We start from the raw sequence: 17,401 nt of genomic DNA on the forward strand, positions 1-17,401 counted from the left end.
TGGTTGGTTGTGTGGAGGGATGCACACAACAAGAACTGTTTAAATGAAGTGAATGAAGTGGGAAAGTAAACGGACGCCAGTCAATGAAGAAATTCAGGAGGTCGCACACACCGATTCATTTTTCTTTCACTAATGTTCCACAGAAACTGAAAAGAACCAACTGCAAAATATACTACAGGTGTGAAATGTTAATGTGTACAAATGTAACACGAATACGAACATTTAATATCCAAAAGACGCATCATAACCTGTATGTACAGTACATGTAAGCTGTGACTACTCTGTGGGTGATACTGCTGTTGAAAACAGTCAGGTAGCTACAGGTGGGAAACAGGAATCCATACTCTGGCATTTACTCTGCTTACTACCTCAGGCAAAAAATAATTTTGTGTGGGTGTGTGACATGCGAGCGTATAAATGATCAGAGGTGCTTTCAGTGTTGGAAGTCTTTCAGTATAAGCTGTAAATGTTTAGCTGTGGGCTCAATAGGTTTCCATAACACTGTGACAATGTGTGACTGTTTTCTCTCCATCAATGTCCGCCTCGAGGTTGTGTTATGCGTTCATATAAGCATTTCTGAGTTTATGAAATAAGACAGAATGTGTGTGTGTATATATGTTAGTGTGTGCCTCAAGAGTTTCCCTGTGCAGAGAAGCATGCGAGCAGCTGCTCTGGCCCCCCTCTTATTGGCCAGAATTTACTGTGTCTTTGGCTCCATGAAGTATTTACGAGCTCCCAAAACACCCGCTCTCACACATACATGCATTTTAGGAGTTCGAAACAAAAACCTACCTAGAACACTCTTCCTGTAACAAAAATCCCACACAGCCACCACAGAACCTTCGCCCTAAAACACACCGACTCTGATTAGAAACTTAAACATCTGCTTTGCCAGAGCTAAGAACCTACAGATGTACAGAACACGTCACCATCAGGCAAACCTCCAAACTCTGATCCACGCATGGAGGAAGAAGAACCTGCACGAGAACACGTGCCGCACATGCTCAGCAACTTATAAAGTGAACACTGATTTGCTTTGGTTAACAAACCGTGCTGTGGACAGCTGTCACTCCACTAAAACAGAAGAATCAGGAGCCTTTAAGAAGACCGAGACCCCTTTGAAGTGAACAAAAACAAAGACTCAACAGTGAAATGATTGAATGAAAGTGGATATCCAATCAGAAATGAGTAGATTTTCACATATATGTATAATTTCTAATGGCTCATTTGGACATATAAATAAGCAATGTGTGGTTAGACTTACTTCCTCATAATGGATTTCCTGATTGATAGTCCGTCCTCAAGATCTGCCTCATTGGCCATGAAGAGCAGCCTCTTTCCTGACTGATCAACACCAACAAAGTCTCTCTGCTCAGCTGGGGAAAATACACAACATATGCTATTAATACAAAAAAAAATTGTCCAGTTAAACCACTGCAGGGGAAAGAAAAAAATATAGATTAAATAAACAGCAGATGCAAAATGGTCTCATTTTCTAAGATTTATTTTCATTTTACCTGTCTTTTTCTTGCCCTTCTGGCCTGGGACGGTCTCTGTGAATTCGTGGGCTTTGCTCATTAGCATGGCCATTGTCGCGTTATGCGCCCGGAACAGATCGACCACCTCGTGAAGCGCCACGTCTGTTATCAAGTCACAACTCAACACCAGGATGTCGGTCTTAAGAGAAAGATTTGAAAGAAAATCACAGTGATCTATTCATGCTGATGTATTTACTTGACAGCGCAACGGTAAGACACAACAGAATGTCTAACATAATGAACCTGACGTGGTTTGGTGGGACTAGGATTACTTTACTAAGTATAAAGAGGCTTTTGACAGGAGCTTGCAGGCACACACACAAAACTCTGAAACAGACACAGAAATGGCTGAAATACAGTTGGCAGGGTGAAGCATTTAGACCATTGTATACATAAACTTTATTTCCGCACAAGTGCTTGTTGGCCCTTTGTTAAAGTGACTTAAACTCTGATTACAGAGAGTAGTGAGTAATGATTTCTGCTGTTATTCACCATCTCTGTTTGAGAATATAACATTTCTCTTCTGATTTTGTTGTTTGACATTGTGTTTTAATATGAAAGCAATATAAGCTGCCTTGTTATCCTATAGGTATTTGTGTGCATTGCTGTGAGTGCCTATATTATTCAGTCTTAACTTCTTAAATTCAACGTTTTTTAAAGTGTGAACTGTCTTGCTTCTACTCTCAGCAGAATCAGTAACGTAAATATGTAAGTCTGGGAAAACAAAGCTTTCAGGATTCTCAGTATTCAGTTCAGTTCAATTCAAGTAATGCTCTATTTATCCCGATTGCTGAGAAATGACTGGGTTATAGCAACCAAAAAAAAACAAAAAAAAAACAGCTTAGAAAGGTAAAAAAATTATACTTGAGTAGCTCAGTTAAACGGTAAATTAAAAAATAGTAAACCAAAAAGCACAGATCTAAATAAAACAGGAAGGAGCCTGAATCAAAAGGGAATAAAGGTATTGTGGTATAAGGTGGTGAAAAGTTTCTGCATCTGTCTTTATGGAAACAAAGCTGAACCAGATGTCAGACAAAAAGTTCAGCTGCTGATCTAGTAAAAAGCGCAGAGGTGGTGCGAAGAAATTACTCAGCAACTTTTGACAACAAAAGTTATCTCCAGACACTTTATGCTGTAAGCCAAGAACCCTACAACAGTGAGTTACACAAATCCCAGAGTACCTGTTTTTTCTTTGCTCCCTTCCCTTCTCCATTCATTCAGGTCTGAGAGACAGAATCCATAAACAGTGAGTGTAACTATATTTTTCTGCTGTTTCTCTTTGTGCAGACCGTCAGCTTGCTTGGATCTAAGCAGACAATTCAATTCCTAAACACATGGTCTTCGTCAAATTACTTTGGTATTAATTTGTGATACTCTAATATTTCTGAAGTCCTTAAAACCATGCTCTCTTTTTCTCCTAAAAGCCCACAGTAGATCGAAACGACAAAAAAGTATCAACAGCTGATTAAACGACAGATACTAAAAACAGGAACTGTAACAAAAACAAAACTGCTCAGTCTGTATTGTGATTATATACATTGAACAATATTTCTGGCATAACAAATTAATGCTTTCTATCAGGTCTTTACCATTACTGGCAATAAGTTACACTATGTCACAGTCTATACATTTTAATAAAATGTTATGCAACAACTCTACTGCTCTTCCAGTAAGCCATTTATGCTAGTTTTACTCTCTCTAATTACTGCAAATGAGTAGTTTTACATCAACAGATGCAGCTACTTCTGTTTAAAAGCTTTGAATTTGTATAAAAGAGAAATTACATGTGATTGGGACATTTGTTTAAATCTTTTGCAATCTCACAATTTTCTATTTTTTGTTTGAAGTGCTTGAAAACGCCTGACAAATTAGACATCTGTCCTGTTTAGTTTTCAGTGTGTGTACGCAGTTATCTCTCTGAAAAACCTGCCTTAAATAAAGGAAGATTAACTCCACCCTGTGTTTACATCCACATGTTAAGTCTTGCCCATATTTGAGTCTTTTTTTTAAAATCATGCTGCACTCACTGCATTCAGTGACACAATATCACATAACTCCCTTATCCTTCTCCATTTTACCCTGGCTGGCTGGTTTTAAGTACATTTCTGTGAACTGATCCACATACAACACTGCTCTAACGTTACACACAGGCAGAGAAAACCAGCCAGCGTTCAACAAAATGCACTTGAGCTTAAAACAGAGCCCACATTTTTTTTTGAGAAAAGCAGAGTCTTATTTTAGAATTTCCGTCTCGAGCGAGAAGAAGATGACTATCTTAAACTAGTATCAGTATCCCTACTATCTAACCACATGTAAATCAATACACGTTTGGAAACACAAATAAATATGCAGCTGTGAATTCCAGTTGACGTATCACTTGCTCTTATGGCGAGAGCAAAAGCAGTACCTGTCATTTGAACTGTTCTCCACTGTCTGAATGTGTGTTTGCATGTGGGTGCAGCCGCATTTGTGTCTGTGTGCGGTATCCATCTGTCTGTCCAGAGATGAAGGCTGTCAGCAGAGGGACTAATCCCACCATTAGCACCAGCAGCCTTAACGACAGAGACATTATTGCTCTGTTTGTGAAGGAGAACACAGAGTGAGAGAGAGGGGATAAGGAAGAAAAACACATGAGCAAAGAATCCACAGACACTGTCAAACAAAAGAAAGAAAAGGAAAGATTACTGTGAAGTTATGCTTTTTTTTAAGTATTTATATAGAATAAATGTAATATATTATCTGGTTTAAAAAAGGATCAAAGTATGTAGAGTATGCTGGATCAGTGAGATCAAGGGTCAAGTTGACCTAGATTTACATGCAACTCTAATCTTGACCTGGCGACAGGAAGCTGCCACAGTAAAATTGAAGGTGCCTGCAAGAGATCTCCTGACTCCTGAGACTCTGAGACCTTTCAGCTCTCTCCTCGCTCTATCACAGACTGATAAGCTCGCACACATGTTCAGAAACAGAGCACTCTCACACAGCCACACACATTAAATGGACAAAGGCGTGCTTGCTTCATTCACACATGCACGCACGCAGGCGTACACTCAGAGGCGACAGCCGAGTGGAGTCAGCTGGAGAGGCAAAGACACTTTGGCCTTTCAACAGCCAGGATCACTGGACAGGTCAGGACCACACACACTGGTGCACAAGCAATCACACACAGATGCGGATTTGTCCTAGTGGTAACTGACTTCAATCCAAAACTAGTGCTTGCACAATCCTGACCCGTTTCAAGGACACTTTCTTTGTTGTATGAGGTATGAATCCACCAGTAAAGGCTGACATTCACAACTCTGTTATTTACAAGTTACAAAATTCAGCAATGTACATAAAGAAAGCTATGACGTATATAATAAACAAAGAAAGTATGAAAAAGAGATTCAGGCTTCATCCAATTCTCATGAGAAGACAGCAGCAGGGAGAATTTCATGGTTTGACTCAGGAGTTGAAGCTCTATCATGACTGCTTTCGTAAATATTTCACCTTTTTCAAAGAACCGATTCGCCCAGAGCAGCGTTTAGCTGCGTGTCAGAGGTAAAATAATATTATTTTACTATTTCCATATAATTGTATATTCAGTACCAGTGAATGTTTTGAGCTACAGTGCACTTGTTGGTATACTGCAGTATGAAAACTGACAATACTTTTGCTCAGCTGCATGCATGCACGCCAGTCAGACTGTTTACCACACTTCCAATAAAAACAGTCTATTTGTTCAATCTCTTTTATATTTTGATTCCTCAAAGGATTTTGAAGCTAATAACTTGAAATGACTCGGCTGTGTGACACTGGTCATCAAGTCATTGTAGGTTTGAAGGATACACAAGCTTTGACTGATGTGTTCATCATAAAAAAAACAAAAACAAACCACTGAATATTTTCCATTTCACCCTGGGATAAAAGTAATGTAGGTCACTTTTAACATGTACAAGTCTTGCCTGGTCTTCTTGAGATTATGAAGTTTCAACATTGCAGTTCAGTGAAAAGACAGAGAAAATGCACATGGAGTAAGGGTGTGGAGCAAGACTGTTGAAAGAGGGAAAGAAATAAAAAAAAGACACATCTAAGTATGTTTGCTGTGTCGCTTTCATGAAAAGCCTCAGTCCCATCTCTCACTCCTCTCTTTCTTCACCTTTTGTGTCGAGTCTTACAGGCTGACTAACAGATGTGGACCAAAGGTGAAGCCTTGAATCACAAACTCCAATGCATATATAGCTGTTTTAGTTCATACGCGCTCATTATACCAGGTGATTAAGCCTCAACGATAATAAAAATGTCAAAGAGGCTTTTGGCGTACAAAGCAAAACGTGCATGCAAAGTACTCCTTTCACTAGTTTGGCTTATTGTGAAAGAACTCAGCATTAATCAGCATATCCGTCCACTTTTGTGTAACCTCACTGTTTGCAGAGTGAACAAAATAAAAAATGCTCCCTGTAATCTCTCCTTTCAGTGTTCGAGAGAAATGGCCGACTGTGCTCACCCAGAGCACACACCGATTCCTGTAACTATTTTGTTTGATCGGTTACACCAAATCCCCTCATGGAAGGGTGTTTGCATCAAGATGTGTGAGTGTCTATACTGTGCGCAGGCTTCGGTTTGACAGATTGAGTGATCTCTGTGCGGGGATTTGGCAGGCCATGGTTACAGTTCCTCACTCATCACCTTGCAGTGTGTGAGTGTGTGTAACTCAATGCCTCTCATCCAGCTGGCTGCTCAAAGGATTAGAAACTCAACGATTCTCAATGAGAGCATGCTGAAGCTAGTTCCTGCCTAAGTGTGTGAATATTTGTACATGTGGTAATTCCAAGCATCTATTAAAAGGACTAATCTAGCTAAGAAAATAACTAGAATCTGTACACCAATTCAAAGGGGAAAAAAGAAAAACGATTAAAGCCATTTGACCAAAAGAACTAAAAGACTGATCATGTTGTAAAGAATGAATGTCAGAAGGACATTTTTATCTTCGATTGTACAGACAGGAAAAAACCCCTGAAAGCTTTATCATTACAGTGAGAGCATTTAGTGCCTTTGCTACACTGTGAGGAGTACTTTGCTGGCAACTTGAATGTAAAGCTGTTTTCAATGATCAGCTTTATCCATGATTTAACATTTCTGTCCGGAGGAGAGCACTCTCTTTCAGGACAATAACACCCAGAGAATCACGTGGAATCACTAGATTTTTAACCCATTTGAATATCTATGCAACATGTCAAGTGTGGCCGACCAAAAAGATTACTGTATTTTCCACATTATAAGGCGCACTTAAAATCCTTTAATTTTCTCAAAAATCGACAGTGCGCCTTATAATAATAGTTAAAAACTGTCTAAATTCTTTCATCTTTAATAAAATGATCAGCGTTGCTGCTTTACCAGGTGTAACAATTAAATTTAACATGCAGGCATCCATGAAAACAGAATTTATTAAATTTAGCAGAGTTAGAAGTTAGCAGGAAGTTAGCTCGCTAGTTTCCACCTAAACATGATATAGCATGTTCTGATTGAGAGATTTCTGAAAAAATTAAAACACACAGCTCTGCTATCACTTCCAACATAAATGAAGACAAAACTAAACAGCAGTTACTTTTGTAGGGTTACTGAAGTTGGAATAGCTGATATATAATGATGTGCTACGTGATCGCTAGCGACACAGCTATGTTAGCATAACATAAACACAGTGAAGCTGCAGGATGAATGCTAACTTTTTTCCACTTGATAAAAGTTAACGTGAGGGTTCCCGATGGTTAGGGATAAACGCAATCACATGGCACGATGCTGTAAACGGACCAAACGTCAGTCAGGAGTAGAGCAGGGCGATATGACCAAAAATATTTATCATGATATACTGTACATTTGAAAATTTGTGATAACGATATAACTGACGATATAATTGACACTAGACAAAATACTTTACAACGCCACAACTTTATTAGTGCAAAAAACCCCATCAATGTATTTTCACTTAAACAAGCAGCTGTTTTTTATGTGCATTAAAGTTATATAAAAATGTAACAGTGCAAATTCCTTGCTGACAGTTTAACCAAAAGGCATTTCCAGTGGAAACTGGCCGACATATCCTCAGCATAACCATGTATAATATCCACAAAACTTAAAAAGAGGTTATACACACACAATACGGTAATATTATGTTGAAGCACAGTACGTATCACTCCGCGAGGCGCCTGCCTACGATAGCCGTAATGCTCCGACAATCCATCAAGCGGTTCGTAGCTTAGCAAAGTCGTACTAAAACATTTGACAGATTTTCGAGCGCCGTCTACCATATAAAATCGTTTCGAGGTCAGTAAACACAACCAGAATTCATACATAAGGCACACGGGATTATAAGGGGCACTGTCGATGAAGGATTGATTTTAAGTGTGCTGTATTTTCCAAACAACACGGTAATAACGACGGCCCGCTAGCATGCTCTACCAAAAATAGTACTTTCTTGTGTATCTGACGGACGAAAGCTAAACCAGTTCCACACCACTGAAGTTGCAGCATTTTTACAAACCAATTCTGGTTCATCCGTTTCATTTAACGATCCACTTTCGCTCTTCTCATTCTGCGTCGCTGCCTTGTGCGTATGTAAACATAGGCACTGCGCATGCGCGTTTTACCCATATTCTATCGCGATATTTCATTTTCCTATCGTTGCCCAAAATTACACCGGTATTACCGTGAACGGTATGATATAGCCCAGCCCTAGTCAGGAGAACAACTGAGATAATCCATCCACAATACGAGGTTCGTCATTAATATACTGCAACAACATGGGAATAGAGCAGCTGCAAGAGAATTGAACATTAATGAATCAATGGTACGGAAGTAGAGGAAGCAAGAAGAATGAGTTGAGTAAAGTTTGACTTATCTGACTGTTTTGTTTCGATTAATGCGCCTTATAATCCGGTGCGCTTGATGTATGAAAACAGACCTGTTCATCGACAGTGCGCCTTATAATCCAGTGCACTTTATGGTCCGAAAAATACGGTAATTGTAGTGATATTGTATTGATTGAGGCTCTAAAACAACAGTCTTACATCAGATTGTGATAGAGATTTCAAGATGATTGTTTGTGACCTGACCTGGGACAAAGTTAAAGAAGCTACAACTCACATTGTAACTGAAACTATAGCCTGCTAGGGTTATCAAAATACTAGAATTTCAAACTTACCGAAATGCAGTGTAAAAAAAAAAAAAACACAGGGGGAAAAATCTTTTTTCTAAAGATTAGAACAATACAAACTTTACCAACTTAATAACACATGGCTAATATAGGAACTGCGAGGAACTGCTTATAGTTAAATGACTAACGTTAATGTGTGTGTCAGTCAGGCTAAAGTTTATGAGTGTGTAATACTTTACTCTTTGTAAAGACTTGTTCAGTCTTGGGGTGCTGGTATAACTCATTGGGTTGAACAGTCAAACCATATGCCTAAAGGCTTCTGCAGAGTCCACCCTGTGCCATTTCCTGCATGTCCATGCTTTCTCCCTCCTTTCCTTACTACTCTAGTCTCCTGTCACGAAAAAAGGCTAAAAAAAACCCTAAATTAATCTAAATAAAGTTGTCCAGTGTTGTTAATGTCAAATACTTCAGCTGCTAGTGAGGAGAGGTGCTGGGTGAAGTGTGTCAACTAGAGGAGGCAAAGACTGCACTGGTGGTAATGATACTGATACAAATGAGTAATTTGATAGTAATTTTTAGTATCTGAGAATCGATTTTTTTGACAACCCCACTACGCCCTACATCTACTTATCATCCAGTAGGAATGTAGCATGTAATGATGCTTAGTGTTGGGAATAGAAATTCCTGGAAATATTAGGATCCTGTGGTTTTTCTTCCTTTTGAGATTAAGGGTAGGCGATATTGTTTCACATTGTTCCTCTTTTCTATATGTTGATAATTAAGTGGTTCTGGTATTGTGAAATTAGTTGACTTATCTAATAATCTAGCTTTTTACTACAAGCTACACTCGTATGCCTTTCTAAGTATCAAGCAAACACATTCACCCACCTGCACATACACACTCTTTGGGAATTTGCCAAAAAGGAGGAGCGAGGGATCAAACCACTGACCAGAATCACAATCCAGATCAAGAGTTGTGATTGTGCCAGAAAAAAAAAGTCATGATCTTTTGGCCAATCACCTACCAACACTTGGTTGAGATCATAATATAATTTAAAAAATATACCAACAAAAACTCGTCTTGATTAAATAAAGATGTGATTGGATGCAAAAGTTAATTTTGTATGACAAAATGTTTGGACTGTATTTCTGTAACTGCCAAAAACGTGTCTTTTCTTGTAAATGTTTGAATCAGACAGTACCGTAGATCAGCACTATTTACCTTGCTGATTTCATATAGCATTACTGTAAATATGTAATGCCTGAAAGCCTGAAAACAACCATAAAACCTTACATTATTGACATACGCATGAATTACAATGAGTTAATTACTCGAAAGCATTCATAGTATCACCTTCATTTAAGATTTGATGAGTCTGAACTAATTGTGATTCTTAAAACTGACATTTCTAACTAAGCCAGTGGTATACAATTCTTTGATAGTAAAACAATAAACAAGAGAAATTGCTTTTGAAGCACATCAACGGTCAATCCTAACCCCAAACTAACCCTAAACTCACATAAACATGTCTTCATGGACACAAGGGGCCAGTCAGTACAATGGCATATACACAGGGTCACCATACACCCTACATACCCAAACACAAATGTTGCACAGATGTGCATGACTGTTGCATGAGAATAAATGGTGCACTGGGTAAACTGGCAGCACAGGGAGTTTGAGTCTTAACCATGACCTCATCTGTTTAGAGTGAATCGGATGAAGGGAGGGATGGAGGGATCAGCAGGCAGGATATAGAGGGGGGTATGGAAATTGCAGTTGGGGGTCATGGATACCAAGACAGCATATGTACACGTGTGTGCCTGTGAATGTCTGTGTGTATTTTAAAAATGTGCAATGAGGCACCTCGGCGGCCTTGGCCATTCAAAGGAGGAAAAGGCATGGATCGGTGGTCAGCCCAGCAGTGTGAACGTCCACCTAAACTTCCCCCGCAATCTTTGTCAATTTTTTACCTTACCTAAAACCTTTCTGCAATTTTTTGTATGACCGTGACATTAAACAGAATTTTTAAAAAAAACTCCCTACAAAACACTGTCAATCAGAGCAATGGAGAATGGTATTAGAGAGCACAACATGCAACATGCAGTGTCTGTGGATGCAACATGCAACTCTTTACTGGCACTGCATAATAAAGCAGAACTCAAACCAATGCTTCCTGCAACTAAACAATTTAATCATAATATTTTAAAAAAAAAAAAAACACTGCAAATAGTATCCTAAATTATTGTAGACACTGGAACAAGTGTTACGATAGTCGCAGTCATGCAGGACTAGAAACTGGAAACTAGTAACCAGTTGCTAGGGAAAAATAGTTTATTCTTCCACCATTTGGGAAATGATTGCTAGAGGTTGCTGGGAGTCGCTTGCAAATGGGTGCTATACCAGGTTCCGCGGTTGCCCACAATTTCAGGCAACAACTTGTCTGCAAACACTAGCCTCTAGATGCAGAGTGATAGTGAAACTGTGAAAAATATGATGGAAATGTAAGCTATTCACCTTCAAAGTAAAAATGTATAAATGTTGTGCCTTATCACTGCAAAGAAAACATTTTAAAAAGGTGAAACTTTTATTTTGAAGGTGAATGTTCTTTCCAGTTCAAGTCAGTCTCCAGACCCGTGTGACTGAGGCCTTTAGTGTAACCCTTTCACTAATTCAGTCTGATCTAAGTCATGCTTGTATTTTCCATACATAGCAAATAAAGGTCCAAGAGATTCGGAGTAAATATGCTCAACCCCCCCCCCCCAAAAAAAAAAAAAAAAAAAAACCCACACACAAATACGCACGTACCTTGATCTTTGGCTGGATGTGTCTGAGAGCATCAGCGGTACCCATGTCGCCATCTTCCTGGATAGAAACCACATCCAGTTTCATCTTCACATCCTTTATTTTAAGGTCTGTGCTCATCATCTTCTGGACCTCTTTAGTAGTGATCACTATCACCTCTGAAAACACAGTTCACAAAAGTATCCCTTTGATTATCTTACCTTCATAAAAAAGGAGACAAGCCACATCAGATGCTTACATGGCTATAATATATTGTGAGCTGCAAATAAGCCACTTTTCTGTTTTTTATAAAGTTGGTAGGAACAGTACTAGACCACTTTACGAATCTAAAATGTTGTAGAATCCATCTAGTTTAATTAGCCTTGTCTGCATTAAATGGTTTATACCGGGCATTTGCTCACTCTAGCTGTGTCAGCCTAGTAAAACCTAATTGCACAGATTTGGCTAGGAAAATGCACACTGTAAACTGCTGGCCACACAGAATGATTATGTATAGAAAGCAACTTTTATTTAACCTAGCGCAGGCTTTTGTAATGAACAGCATATTGCCAAAAATAAATAAATACTTTATAAGGTCAGGCTTTCTGAGCCCCACTGCATGCTGCTGCACAAGAGTCAGAAAACTTGACTATAAAAAAAATAGTCAGGAAATGCACACCTGACGTGCTGACAATGTGTTGACAAGCCGATGGAAGTACAACTATAACAGACCAGAGCAAAATCTGACTCGATGTAAAATATTTGTAATGTTGTTAACTGAGGATTTCAGTGCCAAACAAAAGCAAAGTATTTTGAATGTTTTAACAATGGTGAAAAACATCTAACCAGTTTTAACTCCCCAGAATTTAGAGTCCAAGTAGTTGGTCAACAACTACTTGTGTAGGATAGATCTTGCTTAAAGTCTAGTATTGCATATTATTGCTTATCCCCCAAAACAGATAATTTATTAAACACACAACTATAGTTTGCACTTCCCTGGATTCTGCCCTGGATGATTCTGCTTTAACACTCCAAATGATGAACTAGCAATGAAAGAAATATCATTTTTTAAGTCACAGTTGACATGATTCTAATCATAAAACCATTTTTATGACCTCCTCTGACATTCTCTCTTCATTATGTCACTGCACAAATAACTCTCTCCCTTTAAGAGTGCTCACAGTTTTTACATCAGTTTTTGTATCTGTAATTTAATCCTGACAGTACTAACATTAAAAAAAGGAGTCCTCAGTTATAATAGGAGGTGAAACTATTTTTCTTATAGGTCTGAGTTTCCACTTTTTGTTCCAGACTTTCCAAGTGGGCCACATAAACTTACTGGCAGGATTTTTGCTTCTTTACATTTTATGTGGAAACCAAGAATGACTTAGCCCCAACTTTAAGACTTCTCCCCCGCTACCACTTACACAAAGCTTACATAAAACAAATACAGTTAACGTGAGCTGTACGCTACAATATCAGACCTGATTTTATAGCTTAAGATGACCTATAAAGCAACAAATATTTTCACATATTATGGACACCCAGACCTCTGAATAATATTTGTAATATTCAGTATCAGCTGAAATAATAGCTGAACCAAGAGATAAAGAAGTATTATATTTATTGCTAGCTCTCACCTTCAAATCCCACCTTCTCCAGAAGGTTAAGGGGATACCACATAAGGGGCTTGTTGCCAACAGGCAGCATAGCTTTGGGGGTGTTGTATGTGAGATCAGTCATACGAGAACCCCCACCCGCCGCCATCAGCACCGCTTGGAGCTCCATGTCTGCTGCAGATGGCTAAGAGAGGAGGGGACATTGTAACTGAAAACGTATAACATACAGTACTGACCACAGGTGTAGACTTAGTACTTCAACAAATTAATACAGCACTAAAATACTGTCTATAATATTTGTGTATAATACTCTGTAAAATAGTATATTAAAGCACAAAGTGTAAATATGGTTCATATTAACAATAATGTGAGTTCCTAAATGTAAATGGACACCATGGGTAAATGGGCTATTGTACATCAGTTCAATATAGTTCATGCACAAGAGCACAAACAGATCCTTGTTAAAGAAGTAAGTCTTTTTATTACTTTAATTATTAGTTTTTAAATGCATTAATGGTACCATTATGTTTATTTTAAATAAAGTGTGTTCAATGTACACATATAACATACTGATGATGCTGTGTGCCTCAGCTATACACTCCAATCAGTCTTCCAAGTGACACTCCCTCTGCTCTACCCTGTTTACCTTATTTAAAAAGTCTTAGCTCACACCAGCCAAGATTGCAGGTGGCCAGTCTAACAGAAGGCTAACACAGACAGACAATCAATAATGCTCATATCCACATCTATCGTCAGTTTACAAAAACCAATTAAGCTAACCCCATGAATATCTTCAGACTGTGGGAGGAACACAGAGAACATGAAAACTCCACACAGAAAGGCCCCAGCTGGCTAGCACACAGGAAGCTAATGACAGAAGGTTAGCAGTTTAGAGGCATTCCAGACCTGCTTCAGATGTTTAGTAGTTTATGAAATTGCAATTTGTGGTCACATGAATTGACACAACTGACAAGCTCTCTATGATTCATTTACTCTCAAGCCTGTGTGACTGAACAGTGATGCTAGACGGATTTCATTTTACAAAGTTAGGACATTAATGTTAGGGATCGGTGCACCCCTACTCAAAAGACTGAAACTATGGATTCCCTAAAATACTAGTATCATCGTCATAATCATAAAGAACTGTATTTTTCTGTCTTTCATGGTATTGGCTTGATGTACTGTGTCACTAATGAGATCTCATTGCTGATGGATGAGCACAGGAGTTAGCTTCTAACATTTCTGAATGTCATGATCATGCTGGCAACTAGGGCAGTGCCACATCAAAACAACCACAATAATGCCAGTATAACTTTCACACGATACAAAAATGTCTTATCGCAAGTTTCTTGCTATAGCAACGCCATGCATTTACATTCCCTAGTGCACACGACGACAATGAGACAAGACTAGGCATCTCTGAGAGCGAGAGTCAATGACGGTTTATTATAAACAAAAACCATACTTTGCAAAATATCGTAGTTCCCACTAAAAGCGAAAACAAAAAAAATATTTCAGCACTTGGAGCAAATACACATTGCCACACATTGTACAACCAGGCTATAAAGTAGAAGATACAGTGCAAATGTAAACAAATGGCTCCACCGAGGACCACTAGCTGTTCTCTAAATGCCAGGGAGAACAAACAGTGGATGGAAATTACATATGTGGTTACATAGTGGAATAAGCAGGACTTTAAGCAGCTGGTTAAAAGGCTGTTGACCCAACATACAACATCCCAGAATGTAATGCTATGTAATCACTACTTCACTATCATGCTGGTACTTCTGGTACCCAAATAGATTCACACTTCAATCAGCATTATTGTTGGGTCTTTACCTTAAAATATAAAGCACCTTGAGGCAACTGTTGCTGTCATTTGACACTATATAAATAAATTTTTAATTTAAATTAGTGTTTCATCAATGGAAAAGAAGAATGGAAAATACACTTTATTTACAGTGATGCTGATGCCTGCAAGCTTCAATAAAACCTTGTTCAGAATTCTTTTCTATATCATCGGTAATACTGTTATTGCAAGTTTCATTGAAATACTGTGATTTGATTTTTGAAGTTATACCGCCTAGCCCTACTGGCAGCACACAATCTGCTTCATTCACCTTCATACCAAGAGCATGCACAGCTTAATACCTGTTGAATGGACTCCCAGTGTCTTTTCCCCTCAAGCATTCAGTGGTATCGACCTTCAACGCCATGATACCAGTGCATCATCAACAAGTTTGCACAACTGTGCTTCATTGTATGTAAACAAAGATGCCTGTGCTTTATTGTAACGTACGGCACCTATGGTTGAAAATGAGGAAAAAGAGGAGGAATCTGCATATTGTGTTTATCATGATGAAATATGACATCTAAAATCGCGCAGTTATTTGACTCCTACAGTCACAGCTTTCTTAGTCTCAGTACAGCGTGTGCTTCACACAGCGCCTGCTCTCCTGAACGTTTATATCCACATTAATTTTATATCTACCATGTCATCGCTGTAGTAACCACTAGCGCCAAACTGGCATGTGTGCTCAGGACATACCCTGTTGACCGAGTGCACACCCATGCTTTAAAAATTAGTTTGAATTAAGAATTAATTCAAAGCCGAAGCACTGAGATATAAAACTTTACCTACCTGTCAGAATCCCTCCGAGCTGTTCGGCTGCCTGGAAATGACAGCGGTGCTAGACGCATGTAACTTGCCGTCAGTGTTGTTAGCACTCGGCTAAGGACTAGCAGCGAGCAGTAAACGATGCCGCTTTTTTAGAGATAGATTACAACCAACCGGACACGTTTCTGAAAACCGACAGGTAACTTAAATACAAGTAAATAACAGATATTAGATTTCTCGCCAAATAATTTAACAGTAATTACGCAAAAGACGCTAAGCAACTAGCATTTTAATGATGACACCTGCGTGCCTTTAGTGAAATACGTCCGTGCGGGAAACTACTTCCTCTGTAATATGGTTCCGATCAGAGAATAGGAGAAAAACTAGACCATGATTCTGTCATAGACTAAAGTTTTTTACAGACAAGAGGAAAAGGAGGAATAGGTATGGTTGAGAAGAACAGATCTGTTTAAAAAGAAAAAAAATCTTCACTCTGCTAGGGTATAATATCATCATGCTGGCAAGCTAAACTATGATTTATACTAAATTAATTTTCCGAGTGCTGATGATGATAATTGTTTTACATTATTAAACAGATAAAGAAGATTCTTTTTTTAAAGCTATGGTACAAGGAATTGCAAATGTTCACACATTGTAAAAATGTGAGCAGATTAGCGGCCACAAGCCAAACAGCTACTCCTTTAGAATTAAAGCTTAGAAAAATCCCAATTCACAGAGCTGAGACGTAACAGCAAATTGAGCTTGGGGAATGTGGCTCTGGTTTTGTTTGCTCTGGCCAGGAGATGAGCTTGACTGCTCGTTACTGCCTGCTCAAAGCCAGGCAAGCACGAGAAGGGAGGGAAGAAGGAGAGAAAAAGAAAACAACAAAGAGACGAAGAGGCCTGACTGCCTGTTGTTGCCCAAACACCATAATGCTGAAACTATTGAATGCAATTTCTCCACCGTGAATGGTGATTGCTGAAAAAGTGGGTGTCCAGCTGCATTTGCTGTCTGTGATTTTTCATTGTCTTGGCTAAACATCAGTTGAGGTCTAAGTCAGATAAGCAGTGCAGAAGAGCCATGTAGACAAATAACAAAAGAACAAACTCTAAAATCAAACAATCCCATATGCTATTTATCTTATAAAACACACTTTAACCGACATATGATCATTTCTGTTTATCATCTTCATCTTCTCAAGCCTGCAAGGTGTTGTCAGTAGGCAGGTGGCATCTTTCTCAGTTCATATCAAGGAATCTGGGAAAAAAAAATTAAAAAGGCCACAGTAAAAGTCAAATAAAGACCACAAAGATTGCTTAACTTAGCTGGTTAACCACAGGGAACTGAAGTGTGCGAGACATTAGAGAACTTGGCTAGTTACAAGAAAAGCTCAAACAGCAAGAAAGCAAACATGTCTAAAAGGATATCAAAGTTGGTTTTTGTTTGTTTGTTTGTTCTTGTAATAATAATAATAATAATAAACGGGGTTAGTATAGAAGTTTTTTGTGTGATGTCATCTGCACATTACTTGAGTTTTCCTCTATAGTGGATGTGATATCCTTGTGATGGTGTTGTTCTTGAATCATAATAATGTTGTGTTGTAAAAGCTTCGGAATTTGGTGAGAAAACAAAAAAGTGTTTGTTTACATAAAACTCTCTTCTGGAATAAATGGTAAGTGTTTTAGTTTTTAATGGCAATAGATAACTTCT

At 38.6% G+C, this 17,401-nt stretch overlaps 1 protein-coding gene across 1 annotated transcript in view; it reads right to left on the minus strand.

Annotated features, from left to right (window-relative positions):
* Nucleotides 1-15,998, minus strand: part of eif2b3 (eukaryotic translation initiation factor 2B, subunit 3 gamma) — a 33,670-nt gene extending 17,672 nt beyond the window's left edge. Inside the window, exons 1-5 of the mRNA XM_063462723.1 lie at nt 15,716-15,998; nt 13,096-13,258; nt 11,480-11,634; nt 1,518-1,677; nt 1,265-1,376 (exon numbers count right to left, since the gene is read on the minus strand). Coding sequence (XP_063318793.1) covers nt 1,265-1,376; nt 1,518-1,677; nt 11,480-11,634; nt 13,096-13,243 — 575 coding nt within the window. The 5' untranslated portion in view covers nt 13,244-13,258; nt 15,716-15,998. The remainder of the gene's footprint in view (nt 1-1,264; nt 1,377-1,517; nt 1,678-11,479; nt 11,635-13,095; nt 13,259-15,715) is intronic.
* Between the last annotated feature and the right edge of the window lie 1,403 nt (nt 15,999-17,401).

This window comes from Pelmatolapia mariae, linkage group LG18 (assembly GCF_036321145.2).
Source record: "Pelmatolapia mariae isolate MD_Pm_ZW linkage group LG18, Pm_UMD_F_2, whole genome shotgun sequence".
NCBI lineage: Eukaryota > Metazoa > Chordata > Actinopteri > Cichliformes > Cichlidae > Pelmatolapia > Pelmatolapia mariae.